Raw genomic sequence first — 21,659 nt, 5'->3', positions numbered from 1 at the left:
AATTCAGAAGCATTCTTATGACTCAAGATGCACTATGCTCATTTCTGCAATTCTTTTGTGCCTTGCAAGATGGAGTTCTTTGGCTTTTTAGAACAGATGAGGGAAGCTGCCACATTGGCTATCTAGAGTATAGAAAATTGCGCATATCCAAAAACCACACAGTGGAACCAATTAGACACGAGTGCATAGTCTTCTGAATAATTTATTTTTCACTGGACTAGAGATAACTTACTTTTGTGTACTGAAAAAATTGCTAATACTGGAGAGAAACTGAGAAGAGGGATGTCAATGATTTAATGACTTTAAAGTTTGCTTCTCTGGTGGATTTTAAACGTAAAAGGCAATTAATGACGGGTCTACATTTCAGTCTGGTTAAATACTGGTTCCTGTCTTTTCCTCTATTGTAATTTCCTCTCGATTTCAGTTCTGAGATTTTCTGTTCACATGCATTTATTGGAGTGTCTATCCTAGAGTATTATTGCAGAGACCAAACTCCCACATACAGACAGCACACAGACCTCTGCAGCAGAACTGTGTCAGTATGAAATACAAGGATTAAGATCAAGTTGGTTCTTTGTGTTGTGATGGGAGATCTGTATCAACTATAGAATCTCTAAGGCTGGAAAAGATCTCAAGATCATCAACCATTAACCCTGCACTGCCAAGACCACCATTAAACCATGTCTCCGTATCACTATGGGAAGAGAAAGAAACCCAAACTCGCCGGTCCAGTTTAGGGATTACGCGCTGAACTCCTGTGTGTATACGCGTGTGTGAGCGCACAAGATGCGCAGCTTCACCTCTGAGTGCTTCAACAGCGCTGGATGCGCCCAAGTCCCAGAGACAAACTTTCCGTAAGCTTCAGGTCCCGAACCAAAGCGAAACGCGACTGCCGCGACCCCTGTCCGCGGGCTCCGGAGCCTGTGTCAGCCACCCCCGCCCCCGGCCCGCCCGCAGCCGCCCCCTCCCCGGAGGGGCCGCCCACCCCGCAAGAGGAGCGGCGGCGCCGCGCCTCGCCCTGCACAGCGCCCGGCGCGAGGAGGCGGGCGGAGCGCGGTGTCGGGAGCCGCATCCCGGACCCATGCGGCGGCGGGCGGCGGGACGCTGCCGCTGCGGGAAGAGCTGCGCGCCCAGGCAGCCCGTCCGGCGGCGCCGAGCCGCCCGCATCGCCCGCCCGCCCGCCGGCCCCCCGAGCTCCCGGAGCGACGCGCTGGGCTCCCGCCGGGGCTGAGGGCTTGCGGCGTCCCGACTTTCGGCGGGGTCGCGGGGCACTCGGAGAAGGGGAGCGCTTGGAGACAACAGCAGTCCGTACAAACCAGCACCCGGCGGTGCCTGCCCGGCTGCCGCGCATCGCTTATGCTTGTTCGGGGGGACCCAGCCGCGCCGGCGGACCCCGCAGGATGACGGGCGATGGGGAGTCCTAAGTCGGCGTCGAGGCGGGCCACCGCAGGCAGCGATGAGCCTCGGCGAGCCGGTGCCGGAGGAGAGGCCGGGGTGCAGGTGACCGCCGGCCCCGCGCCGCCGGCCGCCCGCAGCCCCCCGGAGCAGCGGGAGCGGCGGGCAGCGCCTGCTGAGAGCGCCTCGCCCGGCCGCAGGTAAGGAGCAGCTCCGGCCGCGGCTGCCGGAGCGCGGACGGGCGCGGGGCGGGTTGGGCTCTGGGGTTCCCCCGCCGGGCTGCACGGGAGCGGGGAGGCGGCTGGGCTGCGCGGCTGCCGGGCTGGCCGCCGTCGGTCGGGCTTCCCGCAGCCGGTGCCCGTCCTCAGCCCGAGCGCTCCCGTCGCCCGGTGCGGCGGGGACATTCTTCCCTAACGGGAAGCATCAATCCTCCGGTACGGCAGAAAGAAGCACGCAGGCGAGGGGCACTACGGCTCCGGCACAGCCCGGCTGGCGCACGGCCCAGCACCGCCAGCCCTCCCCGCCAGGAGCCGCGCGGGCAGCGCTGCCGCGCGGGGCCCGCCCACGCCCCGCCTCCCGGGCGGGGCCGCCGCCCATTGGCCGGCGCGCCGCGCGGGGCCGGGGAGGCAGCCAATGGCGGAGGGGCGGCCGAGCGCGCCCCCGTGCGGCGGGGCGGGGCGGCGCGGCCGGAGCCGCTCGGGCAGAGCCCGGCGCGTCCCGGGGCAGCGGCTCCGGCTCGCACGGCACAGCTCGGTAAGTCCAGCCGCCAGCCCTTCCCCAGCCCCTCACAGGTTACTGCCGTCTCCTCTTCACCTCAGTGAGCATGTCCTGAAAGGGACCTCTCACAAAAGGAGTCGAAATGGGTAGGCTGGATTTTAGAAGGAATTTTCATTAAGGAGAATGTGAGGAAAACAGTACCTGAAAAATTTTAAACAAATTACAAGCTATTTGTCTCGTAAAGAATGCTGAATGTCTCATTAACTTGACCACAGATATTTGTGAAAACTCTCCATCCCAACGAGCGTCTCCTTTGAACTGTAATAGTTTGCACATGGTAATCTTAGGGGAAAAATGTCCATCTTGTTGCTTGCAGATCTAAGAAAATCTGACCATACTGCAAATAACTAACATAACTAATAATACCTGGTGCAAGTGAATGCCTTTCTTTCATTTCACAGTGTTGTACAAAAGCAGGAATACTAAACTTCTCTTACTAATAGCAACCTGTATTCTTGTATGGCTTTAATTTAAAAAGCTTTCAAAGTCTTCTGTTGTTAGGAATAAGAATAGGAATGTTTTAAACTCATTTGTCCAGAATTAGGGTGCTTAATCGGTAATAAGACATTTCATAAATGATTTGATTTTCAGAAATTCCTAGTGCTCAATGTCAGTAACAGTTGTGTTTCTCATCTGTGCTTCTTTAAATGGCTCTCCATGGTTCTAGCCATGCAGACTTTGACATACAGTTGCAAAAATCTGAACTTCAGTATTGGTAGACATATTATAAACTTTTCCTCTGAGGTCTGTGTTTATGCTTTTAAACAAATTTTCTGGTTTTATCATTGCTTACCAGCCATAATACCTGTTTGGTTTAGATTGCAATGTTGATATCCAATATCAATGAGCAACCCATGGCAAACAATGACAGAGTCTAGATCTAAGGCCAACCAGTTCTTTCTTTCACTTTCTGTCTCAATCATTTCCCATATCTGAATGAGATTCATTGACCCACATTTTACCCTACCAAAAGTTAATAGCCTGTCTAAAAATTAGGCAGCTAGGTAAGGTGAGTTTGCTAATTCGGGACCTAATGAACATCAATCAGACAATTTCTAATTATCTAATGAGGTACATAACTGATATTATTAATCTTCAAGTGATTATGGCTTTTTTTTTTCTTTCACTGACTGTAGAGGGAGCCCTGGCAATTTCTTTGAGCTAAATATGTCCCTAAAAGTTTTCTAGTTTTTCTGTGAGGTGAGTACTATTCTTGGTGTACAGAATAAGCCTATAAAATTTATTACCATAGAGAGATAGCATAACTTTTTTAAGAATAGGTATTTTGTAAAAGGGAATGGGGGAAAAATTGATGCTGAAATAGAAAAGGACATGGAATAAAAATGGCTTTCCAACTGAACTTGGCCTTGATTGTCTACAAACTTTCTAGACAATGGAGGTATTCACTAGGTATATAAAGGGTTTAAAATTTATAAAGGGTATATAAAAGCTTTTTAAAAATCCTAATTTCTTTTCTCTTTTCTTCCTCCCTGCCCCGCGACAACGCAGGAGGAGCCAGGCAAGGCGAGGCGACAAGATGGGGCAGTGGGTTGGAGCGCTGTCCGTGGTGCTGATGCTGGGACTGGGGCTGCCCCTGGGCACCCTGGGCTGCCCCCAGCCCTGTGCCTGCTACCTGCCCACCGAGGTGCACTGCACCTTCCGCTCCCTGGCAGCCGTGCCGGCACGGATCCCTAAACACGTGGAAAGAATCAACTTCGGGTTCGTATGGCAGCTCGGTGCAAGCACTTTTATGCTCTTAGTGCAGAAGTCATGCGCATGAAGCAAACCAGGATCTCTGTGTGTACTTCTGAAGTAGAATTGCAGATGGGTACTTACCCGTCGGTGCTGTATTTCAAATGCTACAGCTGCTAGCATTGAGAAATTAGCTTAGCCTTTTTGTTTAAACAAAAGTCACTGTTATTTTCAAATAAATGTTTATATCGTGGTGTGAGTTCTTTTTTGGAAAATAGAACATTTAGTCTTTTAAAGTGTATAAAAAAGATATTTAATTAGATCTGCTATGAGATTACTACAGAATATGGGATTTTATACCTGATGTAAAAAAAAATACAGTAGGAGTAAAATTCAATGATGTAACCCAGTAACATTTTGGAGAACAATGAGATATGGCATATCTTCAATGAATACAGTGGAAAGAAATTTGATCTATTGCCTTTGGAGTTGTGGTTTTGTCACAGTTTTTTTCAAGCAACTAAGCACAATATAATCATGTTTTGGGAAGAGATTGCTCGGACTCCAACTCACTTTCCTCTGCCAGGATATTACAAATTCACATCTGTCAGATTTTGGGACAAGAAGGAGGGACTGTTGGTAGGTTTCAGGTCACAAAAGTACCATGCTGGGTCATTTTGTGACACAGAAAAGGTGGAAGAGTTGCATTCCTCTTCTGCTTGGTCTCAGGGCTGCCCCACTACCCATGATGAACTCACCCTGACAACCTCAAGGCCTGTAAGCTGCAACTGATCATGCAATGACTGGCAGCAGTGACCTTGACCTTGGTTGGTTTTTTGGTGGTTTTTTTAATTATTAATTAATTTTAGTCTCAAAATGTTCTTGTGCTCAGTAAAGCTATTAAAATGGGATGTAGGCTTCCAAGTTATTAAGGTGTTTGGGCTGTTTTTTAGTAAAGTACATTGTTTCATATGCTGTTAGCATAAAAGACATTTCCTCTCTTTGTATCTCATCATTACAAATGACATTTTTTGAGTTGTGTCCTTTCCCAGGAAGAAACAGTCTTAACTGTCTGTTGTTGCACTTGCACTTTGAATAAGTGCTTTTATCATATTGCTATTTTAAGTGCTATGCATTTAGATGGTGAAGATTATTTTTCCAACTGGTAATTATTTGGGAAAAAAATATTTAGACAATTTAGACAATTTCATATTTTTTTCAAAGGACTGATTTTTGAAATAAGGAATATTAATAGGATGTCTGCTTATGTAAGATGTAAGCTTAGTGTATCTGCAGAAGGACTGAAAATATGAATACAGTGTTATAAATTTTAGCAAATTAAGACTCTTTAGATAGACAACGTGATGAAGATCCAAAAGTATTTTCTCCATAGTCAAAGTATTTTGATTTCATGCTATGTCTTCCCTTGCTTTCTAGAAGATACCAAGAAGTTGGAAAAATCTCTAAAATTCTAAGCTTAGTTTTAAGACTTCATGCCTAGGTTAGATAACGCATTTAATTTTCCTTATACATATGAAAAAGGCAATTGTAGAGCTAGGCCACCAATTGTAGCTCTTCCAAATTGGCAAGTAAGGCTGATTTGTTTGTCCAAAACAAAACTGATTTATTTTCAAAGAGTAGATTTTTTCTGTATTACTTATCTAAGAGGAGTTTCAAGGCTCAGATGATGGAATTGGAGGGCCAATTCCTAGATCTCATGTATTTAGTTAATGTAGCTAATTACATGTTGTAACAGTAAGTGAAGCAGGATGTGACTTACTGCTTCTTGTGCTGTTTAGGACATAACCCATTTTTAATGTTTACTGTACAAATCTCTATTTGTTTATTGTTAAATGCTGCTTTGGCGACACTGTAGCCTGTCTAGTTTGCCAAGCTCCATAGCGTCATGCTTTGGCCATAGGCCATTAACTTATTTCCATTCCATAAACTGAGCTGCATGGAAAAATATACTGACAACTATTAGAACTTAAACACCTATTTATTACTTTTACTCCTAATTTATGGCTAAAGTGCCACAAAGTGAGTTAAAAGAAATCTTAATACAAACATGAACTAAGTATGCTTGGGCCTTGTAAGAGTCAGTAACTTCTGGCCTTTTGACAATGCATTAAAGTTCCTCCAGTTTTTCCTCAAAGCTAGGTTATATTAATTTTACTTTTGCAGTCTGTGACAGTCAGTGTATAAATTGCATATGTGGTTTTTTTTCCCCAGGTTCAACAGTATACAATCTATATACGAAAACTCCTTTGCAGGACTTAAAAAATTGGAATTACTCATGATACATGGAAATGACATTCAGAATATTCCTAATGGTGCTTTGAAAGATCTTGTGTCTCTACAGGTAATGCTTAGGTTTTCCTAAATTTAAAAACTAACTTTCATGAATAACAGAAAATAAGTGTCTTTGATAGTGCCTTTTTAGAATTAATTATACCATTTTCCCCAAAAGTACATTGGATATCTATTAACTATGCCTGTGTCTAACTTGATAATGCCAACTAACACTCATATGCTTTGGCCTGCATATAATTTTTCAGTGGTGCAAAAGGTTTGAATGTGGGAGGAAAAAAATTGCTAGACTGCTAGTCTATTTTGATTTAGATTTAAAAAAGAAAATCTCTGGTTCTTTTGTTTTTTGTTTAGGTTTTCAAAATTAGTTACAACAAATTGAAAGCCATAACTGGCCAAACTCTCCAAGGACTTTCCAGCTTAATGAGACTGCATATGGACCACAACAGAATTGAGTTTATTCATCCAAATGCTTTTAATGGTTTAACTTCTCTAAGACTTGTCCACCTAGAAGGAAATTTGATCCAGCAGCTTCACCCCAACACCTTTTCAACATTTATGGTCCTTGGTTATTTCAAATTGTCAACAGTAAGACATCTCTACCTATCTGAAAATGCTCTTAGGACCTTGCCTGCAGGGATGTTTCAAGGCATGCCACTTCTGGAAAATCTTTACCTTCATGGAAATCCATGGGTCTGTGACTGCAGTTTGAAGTGGCTCCTTGAGTGGAATGAAGTTTCTGGAGGTAGGAGCATAAGCTACCAGTGTTTATTGAACTCATAATGTTCAATTCTTTTTCCCTGCTCTATGTATTGATGGTTTTGTTATTCCCTGAGTTTTATTACCTAGATGATGTCTGTGTACAGTATTAAATTCTGTTGTATTAAATTGTTGTACTTAAAAAACACTGTAAAAGGCAGTTTTGTTTCATTAGATAAAAATATGTATTTAATAGCAAAGAAGTGAGCCTTTACATTTGGGATTATGAAAGTGGTAGTGAAGTTTATAACTAGAAAGGGGTTATAACCTATTACTGCATTTGCTTGCACAGCAGTACACCTTTGGCTCAAGGCTACCAATTGTCCTCAACCAACGGAGTTACTATATGTTCTCAGGGAAGGTGGTAACATTTGATTTGGCCTTGCTTGTCTAAGGAAGGAAGGAAATCAGATTACCAAATTTCTGGTTAAACCTTCTAACTTTAAATCTACTGACATTAATTCTGTAGTATACATTCTTCATGTCCATCCATGTTTCTTCATTGACCACAACTTCCTTTTATGATGGAGCAAGTCTATTTTAAGTATTTTCAAGTACTTGCAATGTATTTATTTTCAACCATGTGATTTTTTTAATAAAATAGCTTGTCTATCTTCATTCAGGCTTAGAGATGAGAAAAGTATCACAGTGCCTAGACTGGAACACTTCTGATTGTGTGCAGAAGCAAAAAAAGAGAGTTTTATAATGCCTCTGTATCAGGAATGCACTAAATGAGGAGCAGTTTGCATGTCAGTATTCAGTTTTGGCATCTCAGTTCAGCAGAGAAAATGGTGTCACACCAGAGCTACTGCTAAAATATTAAAAGAGAATTGGCATTTAATTGTAACTGAAGATGTCTCAAATGAGTGATGGAGTCACAAAGTTTATATAATGATTTTGGAGCAAATATAGTGAATGATGGTGGGTCTTGTCATCTTAGAACACATAATTCATTACAATTTTGCACTTGACTGTAGGATAGAGCTTTTTAAGAATGTGCAATGCTTGAATGAGTAATGTAAGTCTTCCTGACTAAACAGACACATGAGTCATCTAACTGAAATACTGTATTTCACTGCTTGCATTTTAATATTCTTACATTCTGTTCTTGATCCAAATTGTGTGTCTGTGTGTAATGGGTGTACTTAAGTTTTACGGTAAGTTAAAATAATGAGATATTAGCTGAACATTACTGCTTTAGTGCAGTGTTGGCTCGCTAGCATTTTTGTTCTGTTAGTTTATTCAGTTACTAAAACATCAGTGATTTTTGGAGGGAGGAGTAGTTTATCCATGCCATTTTCATGTATGACAGATTTTGTATCTGTATGTGACTATAACATTAACTTCTTTGGGAATTCTTTCCAGAAAGAGTTATTAAATTTCTTCAGACCAGTGTACCCACTACCAAGTTGATTGCAGGCCAGTTTTTTCCTAGTCTTTGAAACATCCTGTTTGAATCTGCAAGTGATAGACTGCAGAGATATATATAAATACATACATATATATGTATATATATGTATGTATGTATGTATGTATTCAATTTGTAACACCTTTTCAAAAAAATTGATTTTTCGGACATGCAAAGCATATATTTTCAATTAAAATAATGGTATGAAAATTTGCTCTGCATTTCCCTTTCTCCTGACGTTTTGCCTTGTAACACTGGTATATTGTTCATTCATTCAAAGATCCCTCATTCTTCAGGATGATACTTATTCCTAGAATAACTATAATACATTTTATTTACTAGATGCTTTCAAACTGAATACCTAAGGTGACATTTGACATTTGAGTGAGCAGAACAATGTAATAAATATACGATTGTTACTTTGGAGACAACAGTCTGCATTGACAGAAGAGAGTACTCTAGACTCTTACTAGACTGTCTAGGCTAGCTCTCCTTCTCTGTTTTAGCTTTTTTGTATTATTACAAAGTTTACAGTTGTTTCTGAGGTCAGGGGAGAAGTGGTACTCTTTTTTTCCCTACTAATAGCTTGTAAATGCAAGAACTAGTCAGTCCGTTTTGATAAATACAATAAAATACTTTGTGTACTGCCAATAATGTTCTTAATTAATAGAGAAAAATTAAAAGCTTCCTGGATTATTTAATGAGGAATGGTAAATGCTGTATTTTTGAAAGCTGTAAGGTCTCACTGCTTCTCACATTAAATCCACAAGTTAGGCTGTCACTGTACAAATGCAGACTTTTTGAGACAGAGTAGTTGTTACTGATTTAAATGTTGCCCTGCACACTTCAGTTTCTAGGCATTTAATTCAGAGGAGTGAATCTAAATTTCAGAATGATGGGGTATTCAGTCCTGTCATTAAAATCAGAAGAAATCGTGGTCAGATTGAGAATTGGGTGACCATTCAGCTGTAAAGCGAAGAGGTGCCTTTCTCTTTTATCGCCTTATGTGTCATGTGACATAGTGCAATCCTCATTAAGTTTATTTCATACTTCTGAGAGTTGTCTAACTCTAGAACAGAGTTTTTCAGCTTATTTATATCTTGTTTTCCCTTTTATTTTCTTTCTTCCTGGTTTTTTTTTTTTTTTGCAGGTGTTTTAAAATGCAAAAAGGACAAAGCCTATGAAGGGGGACAGCTGTGTGCTAAGTGCAGCAGCCCAAAACAACTGCAGAAAGAAGATATTCAAACCTTGAAAGATATTTCCTGTAGGAAGCCTGTCATTCAGTCCTCATTGAGGCAAAATAGCAGTACTCAAGATGAGGAAGACGATGACAGTTACGAACTCCCTCTGGAAGAGCTTCAGTCGTCACCATGGAACATTGCTCTAAATATGACTGATGAGCATGGCAATATAGTCCACCTGAACTGTGAAATCAAAAAACCAACAGATTCTACCAAAATTCAGTGGAATCAAATCCAGCCTCAGGAGATAGATATAAATGCCACAATTGCACTGGATTTTGAATGTCCAATGAATCGAGAAAACTATGAAAAACTATGGAAGCTTATAGCTTACTACAGTGAAGTACCAGTCAAATTAGAGAGGGAACTTATGCTCAGAAAAGAGCCTAAAATAAGCTATCAGTACAGGCAAGGCTCAGATTATGATGCTCTTTACTACACAGGTGTAAAAGCTCAAATACTGGCTGAGCCTTCCTGGGTGATGCAGCCTCTTATAAATATCCAATTAAACAGGCGCCAGAGTACAGGGAAAAAAGTGGTGCTATCATTTTTTACTGTGTTTTCTCAGAAAATTAATACCAAAACCACCAGACAGCAGAGAAGCTGGGTAATGATAGAGCAAAATCAGAGCACAAGGACAGCACAGAGTGTGGTGGAAGGGTCAGAGTGTCAGCTGAGCTGCAGTGTGAAAGCTTCTGAGAGCCCCTCCATTCAGTGGCTTTTTCAAGATGGAACTAAACTGAAGGCACCTTTTAATGAGAAAGACAGTAGGTTTTCTGTTCTCAGCAGTGGCCAATTAATAATCAAACCAGTGAGTTACTCTGATGGAGGTGTGTACCACTGCATTGCCCAAGTGAGAGATGATGTGGACATAGTGGCTTACAGACTTGTTGTGCAGCCTGCAGCTATTCAGGCAGCTGATTCTGATGTAGTGAGAGTTGAAAAAAATGTTGGAGATCCAATAGCTTTGCCATGCAATGCAATTGCCATCCCAGACCCCCAGCTGAGCTGGATTCTTCCAAACAGTCAGGTACTTAATGATTTATCAAACTCTTCAAAAGGCTATATGCTGCCCAATGGTACTTTGCTTATTCCACGGAGCCATGTCACTGATAGTGGCCATTACAGATGTGTGGCTGTCAATCAGCAGGGATCAGATCAGTTTGTTGTAAGGGTCACAGTAAATAAAATGGTGTCTGACAGATCATTTAAACGAGTAAGACTAAAGAAGCGCCCAGGCTCAAGAGGTTTATCAAAAACAAGAGGACAGGTCATAGATGATGAAGAGGGATCAGGGGCAGGAGGGGTGGAGGAGTTCCCACGAAGAAAGAATCACCTAAAAGACTGGGAAATACCTTTTAAACAAAAAAGTGACCAAGTGCCAGAGGCTCAAATCAAAAAGGGGAAGAAGGGCCGAAGGAAAATGAAAATCTGGAAGAGTACTGATGGAACCCAAGACAGCAATGTTGCAGAAGGCCGGAGAGTATTTGAATCTCGAAGGAGAATTAATGTGGCAAGCAAACAGATTAATCCACAGCATTGGGCTGACATTTTGGCAAAGGTCCGTGGGAAGAATCTTCCTAGAACAACAACAGCTACAACCATCTCTGTAACAACTTCATTACCATCAGTCATGCAGGAAACTACTCCCACCCCTTATCCCTTAGGCAGCCCTCCACCTTCAGAGACAGGAGCTGACGTGGTGGATTCCTCTGCTGATGCATCACCTGTGGGTGAAGATGAGCAATTCTCGGTCACTGTTTCACAGAATATGGAAGTGTTTTCAGTCCAGTCTGTATTAATGAGGTCAGAGACTGAACCATTCTCCAACCACAGGGCTTTAGAAACACCTGCAAGTATAGACACAGTAGAAATTGCTTTATCAGGTTCATATTTGACTCCTGTCTCTGCAACTCCACAACTGCAAGGGGAACAGCATCTTAATGTCAGGACAGATGATTCAGATGCCTTTACTGAAGAACCTCTAGCCAAACAAATTGTGACAAACTTTCCTAATGTTCAGAGCAGTTTATTCACAGTGGAAAATGTAGATAAAACTGTATCTAAAACTGTATCTTCTATATCTGAAGGAAATTCTGCTTTTGCTGAGCTACCACTTGATGCTACTCTCCTTGCTGAGTCTCAGACTGGGGGTCCTCATAGCACCTTGGAGACAAGCTTGAAGTTAAATGAAGTGGGCCCAAAGAGTATTGGCACCATAACTTCAGCACCTTCTCAGTTTGATATCATCCCAACAGATTCTGTAGGCACTACTACTGTTCCTTCATCTACTTTTCCATTTTTTAGAGAAAAGAGTGATGATGCAAGATACCAGCGCAAAAAAATACCCACAAGTCATACAAAAATGACAGACTTTAGTAACAGTTTTCTAGCTGTCACGCCCATCATGGTTCAGAGCAAAGAAGAACCTGAAACCCACAGGAATGCTGTGACTCAAGAAAGCACGTCCAGCAGTTATGCAGACCATTCTCAGACAGAGGAACATAGAAACCTGGATATTCCAAAACATGGTCCCATATTCATTTTGCATAGGGCTAATGCTCCTCATAAAACAGCAGAGGGGTTAGAAACGGCTTCTTCCATCAGTAGATTGACCACTGTGGCCACCACAACAACTCCATATAGAAAGACCATGCCTTCAGTTACTATTCAGCATGGTAGAAAAAGGCCTTATGGGAGAAGGAGAAGGCCAAACAGAATCCGACAAAGACCAAAGCCTTTGCCCCGTGTTGTTTTAACCACAGAGGCAGTGCCTATAATTCCGAGGACACCTGAAATTGAAGCTGTTACCAAAACTACTTCTGCAACTATTGAAAGTTCTGATCTTAAAAACGTCAGAATACAGGCTGGGAAAGATGAGTATATGAAATCCACTCCTTCATTAATTCCTGATTTGGATGTCACAGAAAAAATTACAAAAATCAGAGATGTGATCACTTCTTTCTCTTTTAGGCCTACTACTTCTCCGCCTGAAGCTGAACATGTAACATACCCTACTAGCCCTGAAACTTTGGACCTTCCAGAGACTGCACCCATCACAATTTTACCATCATATGCTGTACATGATGCGCTCCCCACAAAAGAGTCAAGTGTACCTCTGAAACCAGAGCAAAGTGAAGTGCCAGCATACCACTCAATCGACAATGTTTCTGCAGAGAAAGACACGAAAATAGATTCTAAAACTGTGGCTCATAAGGCAGAACAATCAAGCTCAGCGCCTTCTTCTGTAAATAAGAACAGCTCAGTAATCTTAACAAAAACAAAATCTCAAGAGGAGCCTAACCTATTTGACTTAGAAGTTGTAGTTAATGAAACAACTGCTGGAACATTCCAGCTGGCATATCCCACTATGAGTGACTTAAGTATTCCTATTGGCACAGTTGAAGTTTTTAAGGACCTCTCAGTTTCAAAGGAGCCATGGAAGCCCACAGTATCTATAGAAATACCAGCAGAAGTTGAGCCACCTCAGCAACATGAGATAATTACTTTATCCTCCTCTTTCAGCACTTCAGAAACTCAGACTTTTCCAGTTAGAGAGACAAAGAAATCTGTTACTTCCCAGGCTGGCACAGAGCCATCTTCCTTAGATAGAAAGGCATCTATGGTGCATGTGTTTCATCATTCGCAGACAACTGAAAAGCCTTCTATTACATCCACTGCTTTTATTCCATTTATAAAAATTGTCACTCTTCCCCCTTCCATTTCAAGCACTTCACAACCTTCTCTTCATTATAACACCAAGGAGAGCAACGCCTTTAATCAAGAAAGGTTCCCGGAAGTAAAACAAGTTGGAGCAGGTGATGACAAAATAGTGATGACCTCAGAACAGAATGTTCACCCTACTCCTTCCTCTAACCAAAACAGGATTAGCATACAGTCAAAAGAGAAGCAATTCAAAGAGGCGTATAGTAGCAAGTCAAACAACAGTTTACTGCTGAATCCAAATCTTCCCCATCCACCTGCTGGAATGATACCAAGCATAAACCAAAGGCTACCTGTTGTGCCTCCAAAGCACATTCCAGTAAGAGGCACAGTGAAGCTTCCTGCAACACAGAGCCCACTTCACTATTTCATAACACATCAGCCTCTTCACTACACGAACAAACCAGAGATAACAGCATATGCAGCACACACCATCCAGGACAGAAAAACCTTTGCTTCCCAGAGAGAAACAACTACCCCAACACAAGCCTCTCCATTTCACAAAACAAATCCATTAGCTGAAAGCAAGTTCAGTAATCAGGGTCAGAATAGATACAATATTAATTCGAGATTTTTTGGAAATAACCATGTTCCAGATAACGGAGGCACAGCAGAAAAACTACCAAGTCAAGGTATCCCCTATTACCCTGGTTCCAGAATACCATTCCTTTTCAACAGAACGAGGATATTTCCTCACTTAAATATTCATCCTAAACCAGATGTTCCTCATCAACTTGTGCCAAAAGACACAAATGAGAAGAACGTTGCTCAGGTCTTACCTACTGGGATTACAGTGCAGAAAGCTACAGCTACTCCAGTACCTCCAGTGCCAAATGCCACAACGACCACATCATCACCAGTGATTTTAAAGATCACCCCTCCAGCCTTTCCCTCTCATCACACAAAACCACAAATAACCACCACAGTTCACCCTTTTAAAAGTGTCCATCATCGTCATCAAAAATTTCCATCTGTTCCTTACATGGGAGGCATTATGCCACACAATTTGACTGTAATTCAGTCTTCCACTAATTTTAGGATACATGGTGGAAGACCTAAAATTATCACAAAAGCATCTCAGAGCATATCCATCCTTGCTGAAATGGATGCTTTTATCCCTTGTGATGCAGTTGGGGAACCCAAGCCTTTTATTACTTGGACAAAAGTCTCAACAGGTAAGACAGAAAAATGTTCCTCCATATGGTTTGTAGAGGTATTGCATAGAAATGCAACATGATCGCAGGAGTAGTTCAAAATACTAAAGAATACTTCTTGCCACTTATAATCATTGTAGAGAAAATTATTAATTGCAAGAAGTCATTACAAGTAATAATAGATTTGCAGTGTTTCTTGTAGTAAAAGAAAACCTCTACCATTTAATGAGTTCATTTTTGAAGAGCAATATTTACCTCCGAAAAGCAGCCAGCTCTGCTTATTCACAGTAGTTAGAATTTATTGCAGCAATACTTGTGAGTATGCTACTTTAAATATTGATGTGTGTCATCCCCATATGCAAAAGGAACAGAAAAGTTACATTAAGATTCAAGAGGGATCCTAAAACACAAGGCCTTCAAAAATTTCCACACTGTGCACATTTGCAAAGTAGTGGGGGTTAGCTCTAGAAGTAGAACTCTAGCAGTAGAAACAAAGACTAATTTGAGCTATGAAGAGTGCCAGAAGATGTAATGTGGGCTTTCTGAAGTTGTAATTGGTGTTGTGTAAACCTAAAATCTTGCTTAAAACTTCTTTATTGCAATAATGTACATTTTAAATACTTTGACTCCTTTCTTTCCTCTCACCTTCACAGGAGCTCTAATGACAACCAACACCAAGTTACAAAGATTTGAAGTCTGGAAAAATGGTACTCTCCTTATCCGAAATGCTCAGCTTCAGGATCGGGGGCAGTATTTATGCACAGCTCAGAACCTGCATGGCGTAGATAAAATGATTGTTGTGCTCACAGTTGTAGCCCACCAGCCCAAAATTTTGCTTTCCCGCTATCGAGATGTCACGGTCTACTTTGGAGAGACCATAGCAATGGAATGTCAGGCTAGTGGGACTCCAAGCCCGCTAATTTCATGGATTTTCCCAGATAGGAAGATTCTGCAGACAGTCACACCCACAGAAAGCAGGATAATGCTTCATGAAAATCGAACCTTGTCTATCAAGCAAGCAACTTTTTCAGACCGAGGAGTTTACAAATGTGTAGCAAGCAATGCTGCCGGAGCTGACAGCATTGCAGTGAGGCTGCACATTGCAGCCTTACCCCCCATCATCCAGCAGGAAAAGCAGGAGAATATTTCCTTGCCCCTTGGTAGCAGTATTAATATCCACTGCACTGCCAAAGCGGCACCTTCTCCCAACATCCGCTGGGTGGTCTTTGATGGCATGCAAATCCGACCTTCTCAGTTTGTCAATGGGAATTTATTTGTTTTTCCCAATGGGACTCTTTACATTCGCAACGTGTCCCCCAAGGACAGTGGGACCTACGAGTGCATTGCTGCTAACATGGTGGGAGCTGCCAGGAGAACGGTACAACTCCATGTGAAGAAGCACGCATCTAATGCTAAGATCACAGGGAGCTCTCCTCAGAGAACAGATGTAACATATGGTGGCATCCTGCACTTGGACTGTAGTGCTTCTGGTGACCCTTGGCCTCGGATATTATGGAGGTTGCCTTCCAAAAGAATGATTGATTCCCTTCACAGGTAAATTAATATTTGGGGTGTCACAGGTAAATTGCAGTTTAGATGAACTTAGAGAAAAACGCACTAATATATGTAGAAATTTAATATCAGACTTATGTGGGTTTTGAATGATCCACCCAGTCCTTAAGAAGGAATTTGAAATTATCTCAAAAGATAGTCAAGTTATATCTTAGCATAATTTTCTTGAAAGCAATATTACTCTTGAAAAGTTAGCTTCAAGTTTTTAGGATAAGCTACCTCTGTTTGTCTTTTACAACCACTGGTAAACACAGTAAAAAGTTCAGATATACAGCTTAGTCTAAATAATATTGCACATGGGCCTGCTTTTCCTCAGGAGAAAAGGGATCATTGAATTTTATCTCATAGGCAAATCATTATGCTCAGTAAAGACAGGACAAATAAATCAGCTTAAAATAATGTAAATGAACACAATTATTTTAATGTCATGTAGAAACAAATGTTACCACACAGTAAGGTCTGTGCAAACCTGGTTGCATACAAATGCCTAAAACAATATGTTCTCCAATGTTTGCAATATCAAGTAAAATATCACTTGCAGAAACCTACAGTAACTGTCCTAACACTTGGCTGAAAAAAAATTTCTGTGCTGTAAATTGTTCATAGCTCACCTTTAAGCACTATAAGCAGACAAGAAATGCACTGTAATTAAAATGCATAATTTGGAACAACTTTCTTTACAGTTGAACATAATCATAATTTTTTTATATTGACAAAAAGTATATTTAGGTAACCTGTAGATAGCACAAAATCCAGACTGCATTTTATGCCTCATAATGGTAGCAAAAAAATACTGTATTTCTTTTTCATTTTCCCTCATGATCTTTATGTGGGCTAGTTTTCAAATACTGGAGATCTTCTTTGAGAATAAAACTGTAGCTACTGAGGAAGTTGGTTTTGACCACAATACACCAATTCTATAGTGAAGTGGAAAGGAATAAGAGTTTTTTTTAGCATACTGGAAACTTTTTCCCTTATTTCAAAGCTTAGCAGCATTTTGCTTCTTTGTGATTCTTCTGAAGGTTTAATATTTATATCCAATGCCAGAAGAAGTTCTTTATTTGTTTTTAGCTGAAGACCCAGATACCAGACTCCATTGTGGTCCATATAGCTTTGTGTGGATTATATAATTCAGAGATCTCATATTTCAATGTTATAGAATAATGTACATGTAGTCAGAAAAGTCAAAACCACCATAATTTGGTATTTAGTGCATGTTTGATGGTCAAAACAGCATTATAGTCATTAAACACAATATAATTATTTGGTTACAAGTGAGTAGGATTTTTTTTCCATTTGCTTTTTGGTGGTGAATACCCTTGGAAGTTTCTGACCATCTAATTATTTAACAATAGCAGCTTTTAATACTGTTGAGTTGGTTTCCACCCACAGATTTCTTTCAGTAGTTAATACCCAAAATGTGATTTTGTAGCTAATGTTAGGTTCTTTTTTATTTCCTTACAGCGCTTTGGAGACTAGAATCAAAGTATTCAGCAATGGGACTTTGGTTGTTCATTCAGTTACAGACAAAGATGCAGGAGACTACTTGTGTGTGGCCCGCAATAAGATAGGAGATGACTACGTGGTCCTCAAAGTGAATGTGATGATGAAACCAGCAAAAATAGAACGTAAAAATGAAAATAACCACAAGGTCAAGTATGGAGGGGACCTGAAAGTTGACTGTGTAGCCACAGGTCTGCCAAACCCAGAGATCTCTTGGGGCCTTCCAGATGGCAGCATGATCAATACCTTCATGCAGTCGGATGACAGCGGCAGCCGGACGAAGCGATATGTGGTCTTCGATAATGGAACCCTGTATTTCAATGATGTTGGACTGAGAGAGGAGGGGGACTACACCTGCTACGCTGAAAATCAGATTGGGAAGGATGAAATGAAAGTGCGGGTCAAAGTGGTGGCTGAGCCTGCAACCATCAGGAACAAAACATACATCACTATTAATGTACCTTATGGTGATGTTGTCACGGTAGCATGTGAAGCCAAAGGAGAGCCCACTCCCAAAGTGACCTGGCTTTCCCCAACCAGCAGGCCTATTCCAGCCCTATCTGACAAATACCAGATATACAGAGATGGCACCCTCCTCATCCAAAAGGCTCAAAGGTCTGACAGTGGTAACTATACTTGTGTAGCACGGAACAGTGCTGGAGAAGATCGGAAGATCGTTTGGATCCATGTTGACGTTCAGGCTCCCAGAATCAATGGTCATCTCAGTGCAATAACATCTGTCAGGGAGACAGCCATCAGAGACAGCCGGAAACTTATTGACTGCAAAGCTGAGGGCATCCCTACTCCACGTGTCTTATGGGCTTTCCCAGAAGGAGTAATCTTACCAGCACCCTACTATGGGAACAGGATCACTGTGCATCGCAATGGTACCCTGGACATCAGAGGGGTGAGGCAGACGGACGCCGTGCAGCTCGTGTGCATCGGGCGCAACGAAGGCGGGGAAGCGAGGCTGCTTGTGCAGCTCCTCATCACAGACCATTTGGAGAAACCCTCCTTCAGAGACCCTGTCAGTGAAAGGATCACTGCCATCGCTGGGCACAGCATCAATCTGAACTGCTCAGTCCAGGGTAACCCCAAACCCAGCACGAGCTGGATCCTTCCCAATGGCTCTGAAGTGCTGAGTGGCAGTCGCCTGCACAGATTTTACCATAAGAGGGATGGGATCTTACACATCAGCAGCTTATCTGCTGGGGATGCTGGGACTTACCGCTGTACAGCCAGAAACCCAGGAGGTTATGTGGAACGAGTAGTCTTCCTGAAGGTGGGACTCAGGCCAGAAATTAGCAACCAGTACAACAACCTGGTGAGCATCATCAATGGAGAAACTCTGCAGCTTCATTGCATCACCCAGACACACCACCGGGTGCAGATCTCCTGGACCCTGCCCAATGGTATGGTTATGGATGCCCCCCAGGCTGTGGGTCGCTTTTCCCTGATGGAGAATGGCTCATTGACAGTGCGTGAGGCTTCTGTATTTGACAGGGGCACTTACCTGTGCAAAGTGTCAACAGAGTACGGCACTTCTGTTATGACTGTGCCTGTCATTGTGATCGCCTATCCTCCTCGGATCACCAGTGAGCCAGCACCTGTCATTTATGCCAGACCTGGAAATTCAGTTAAACTGAACTGCATGGCCATTGGGATTCCTAAAGCAGAAATAACATGGGAGCTTCCAGATAAATCACATCTGACAACAGGAGCTCAATCTCGTCTGTATGGAAACAAATTCCTCCATCCTCAGGGGTCATTAGTCATCCAGCAGTCCACTCAAAGGGATGCGGGCTTCTATAAATGCACTGCTAAAAATATACTAGGCAGTGATTCCAAAACAACCTACATACACATATTCTAACATTTAAACAAGTGCCTTTGGCTGGATGCTGGTGTTGTCACTGCCAAACGGGTGCAATGAGGAAAGTACTGCTTGCAACAATGGCTAAGGAGAGAAAAAAAAAAAGAATGAATCTGCATTTCTTTTGTGCTCAGTATGGTAGTGAGTCTGGAACTGAGAAGACTAACATGTTGAAAAAGGTCTTCAAATTATTAAGACAGTGTAATGTGGTTTTTCGTGCTATGCAACAGCATCTGAGACCTAAAGTACTCTATTGTCAATAGTCCAAAGCTATTTCTTGTTCTAACAAGCACCTTAAAAGTACCAAAGAAGTATTAACTGTTAATAAGTGAGCTGCAGTGATAGAAGTACTTCAGTAAAACATAATTTTCTTTATACCCTGCAGCGCCTTTACATAATCTAGGCTTATAGGATATGATTATTAACCTTTCTGTTCATGCTTCTATCAGCTCTTCAAAATCAAAGACTAATTTAGGAAATAAGAGTGATCTATTTTAATAAAAATACATGCAGAGATTAGCTACCTTAACATATGAACATACATTTGCCAGCTACTAAGGATGCTATGGTCAATTAATTCATTATATATTTTATATATATTTTTTAATCTGACTATGAGACTAGAAAAAGTAACAGTGAACTTGGTCTCATTTTATAAATTATTGGTCTTTACAAGACTCTGATACATTACAGTGTTTTATAATATTAAGGTCAATATACTGTACATTTTATAATAAAAAAATATTTTCCAAAGAATGTATTCACTGGTTTTCTTTTTTTTTAGAAAATAAGGAACTCCAAACAGTGGGAGTATGGAGTTAGGTCAAAAAGACCAAAGTAATGTAGTGTTATATGTACTTGTATTTGAACCAATCTCTATTTGATTCATTTATATTTGTTTTAGGAAAGACAAATGAGTCTAATTGTTTATCTTTTTAAATGTGATTTATTAGTAGAAATTTATTATATTTCAACATATATTTACCGTGTCAATACTTCTTCAGCAGTCAAGGATTGTTTTCTGGTTAATGTGCATAATTTTACAAAGATTTTTGTCTAGTGCTATAGAAATATTTTCTTCAAGGTGCTGAATATGCCATGTTTCAACAAACTATAACAATCAGAATTTTGCAAACATGAACTTACCTTTAAACATATGGATTCTCTCAGATGTTCCTGAATTCTTAAAGTTCTGCTTATGCATAAAACTTATAATCATGTTTTAGAATATGGTTAGAATGAAAGCTTTATTTTTATTTTCTCTGTTGATCAAAACATGTCAGTAGTGTAAAGTGTTTTGCTAATATTTACATTTTGCAAAAGCTGAAAGCAAAGATTTCCTCGCCCCACAAGTTTATCCTGTTTAGAAAATAGTAAGCTGTTGCAAAATGTGTATTTATCATAATGGTAAACACAACTGAGCTGCTTAAAATAAAAGGTATGTGATTAGAAGAATAATATAGAATTAAATGAGAAGGGCATTACTGAAGATACAAGGGGTACAATTAATATTATAGAGTATTTTATAAAGCTTGTTTTTGAAAAATTCAGTGCAGGCTAAAAATCTGTGGTTTGTAGACAACTTTATTATAAAGTTGTGGAAATGTTGCCTAATTAAATTGCACTTAATAATGTCTTAGTTTCTTTTTTATGGTTGAAACCCTTGGGCCCCAAATCACCAAGCAGTGCTCAAGGGGAAGCATGTCCTTAAATACCTGGCAGGGATGTGGCTGCTTGTGAGTGTAGTTAATGAAGAAAGAAAAAAGGCATTTAAGATTTTTAACTATATTGCACATGTGGTACTTTCTAATCCGGCTGTTTTCCTTGAACATATCAGATACATCTTTAGATCCTTTAATTTTATAGTTGTTTTCCAATTTGGAAAATGGTCATACATTATTTAATAGCAATAATACGTTTTGTAAGAGTCTGAAGTCAGCATTTGGCATTGTAGTAGGAGTCAAACACTTTTAATCATTTGTCCAGTCTTCACTTAACAGTTATGTGAATTTAGAGATATTCTTGGGTGCTGAATTACTTCTGTATATTTCTATTAAGTAGATTTCTTTTTATGTTAAGGGGAGAAAACAGAATCCAAACCTAAATTCAAACATTTGATCTCGTAGGATCAAACAAAGCATCCGATTATGTTTTATTCCTCACTCCAGAATTTTCACAGCTGCCAATGCAAATTTTGGAGCCTGAGAAATGAAAGATTTGGCTCTAGACATTCTCTTAAGTCAAATCTTGCA

The 21,659-nt window shown here is 41.0% G+C and overlaps 1 protein-coding gene across 1 annotated transcript; it reads left to right on the top strand.

Annotated features, from left to right (window-relative positions):
• The first annotated feature begins 1,249 nt into the window (after positions 1-1,249).
• MXRA5 (matrix remodeling associated 5) lies at positions 1,250-20,226 on the top strand. Its single transcript, XM_033053409.1, has 7 exons — positions 1,250-1,595; positions 3,682-3,891; positions 6,097-6,226; positions 6,529-6,919; positions 9,492-14,480; positions 15,113-16,013; positions 17,496-20,226. Exons 1-7 carry the CDS (start codon positions 1,411-1,413, stop codon positions 19,405-19,407), a joined length of 8,718 nt encoding a protein of 2,905 aa, XP_032909300.1. The 5' UTR covers positions 1,250-1,410; the 3' UTR covers positions 19,408-20,226.
• The last annotated feature ends 1,433 nt before the right edge of the window (positions 20,227-21,659 follow it).

The sequence above is a fragment of the Catharus ustulatus genome, chromosome 2 (genome assembly GCF_009819885.2).
Source record: "Catharus ustulatus isolate bCatUst1 chromosome 2, bCatUst1.pri.v2, whole genome shotgun sequence".
Taxonomy (NCBI): Eukaryota; Metazoa; Chordata; class Aves; order Passeriformes; family Turdidae; genus Catharus; species Catharus ustulatus.
The sequence above is the reverse complement of the archived record's forward strand: the minus strand, read 5'-3'. Positions and strand labels throughout refer to the sequence as shown.

What these genes read in the sequence shown, in the direction of transcription:
- MXRA5 (XM_033053409.1), top strand. Translation starts at nt 1,411, where the DNA reads ATGGGGAGTCCTAAGTCGGCGTCGAGGCGGGCCACCGCAGGCAGCGAT. An exon ending in GTGGAAAGAATCAACTTCGG is followed by an intron (nt 3,892 to 6,096) that starts GTTCGTATGGCA and finishes TTTTTTCCCCAG; the next exon opens with GTTCAACAGTATACAATCTA. An exon ending in GTGGAATGAAGTTTCTGGAG is followed by an intron (nt 6,920 to 9,491) that starts GTAGGAGCATAA and finishes TTTTTTTTGCAG; the next exon opens with GTGTTTTAAAATGCAAAAAG.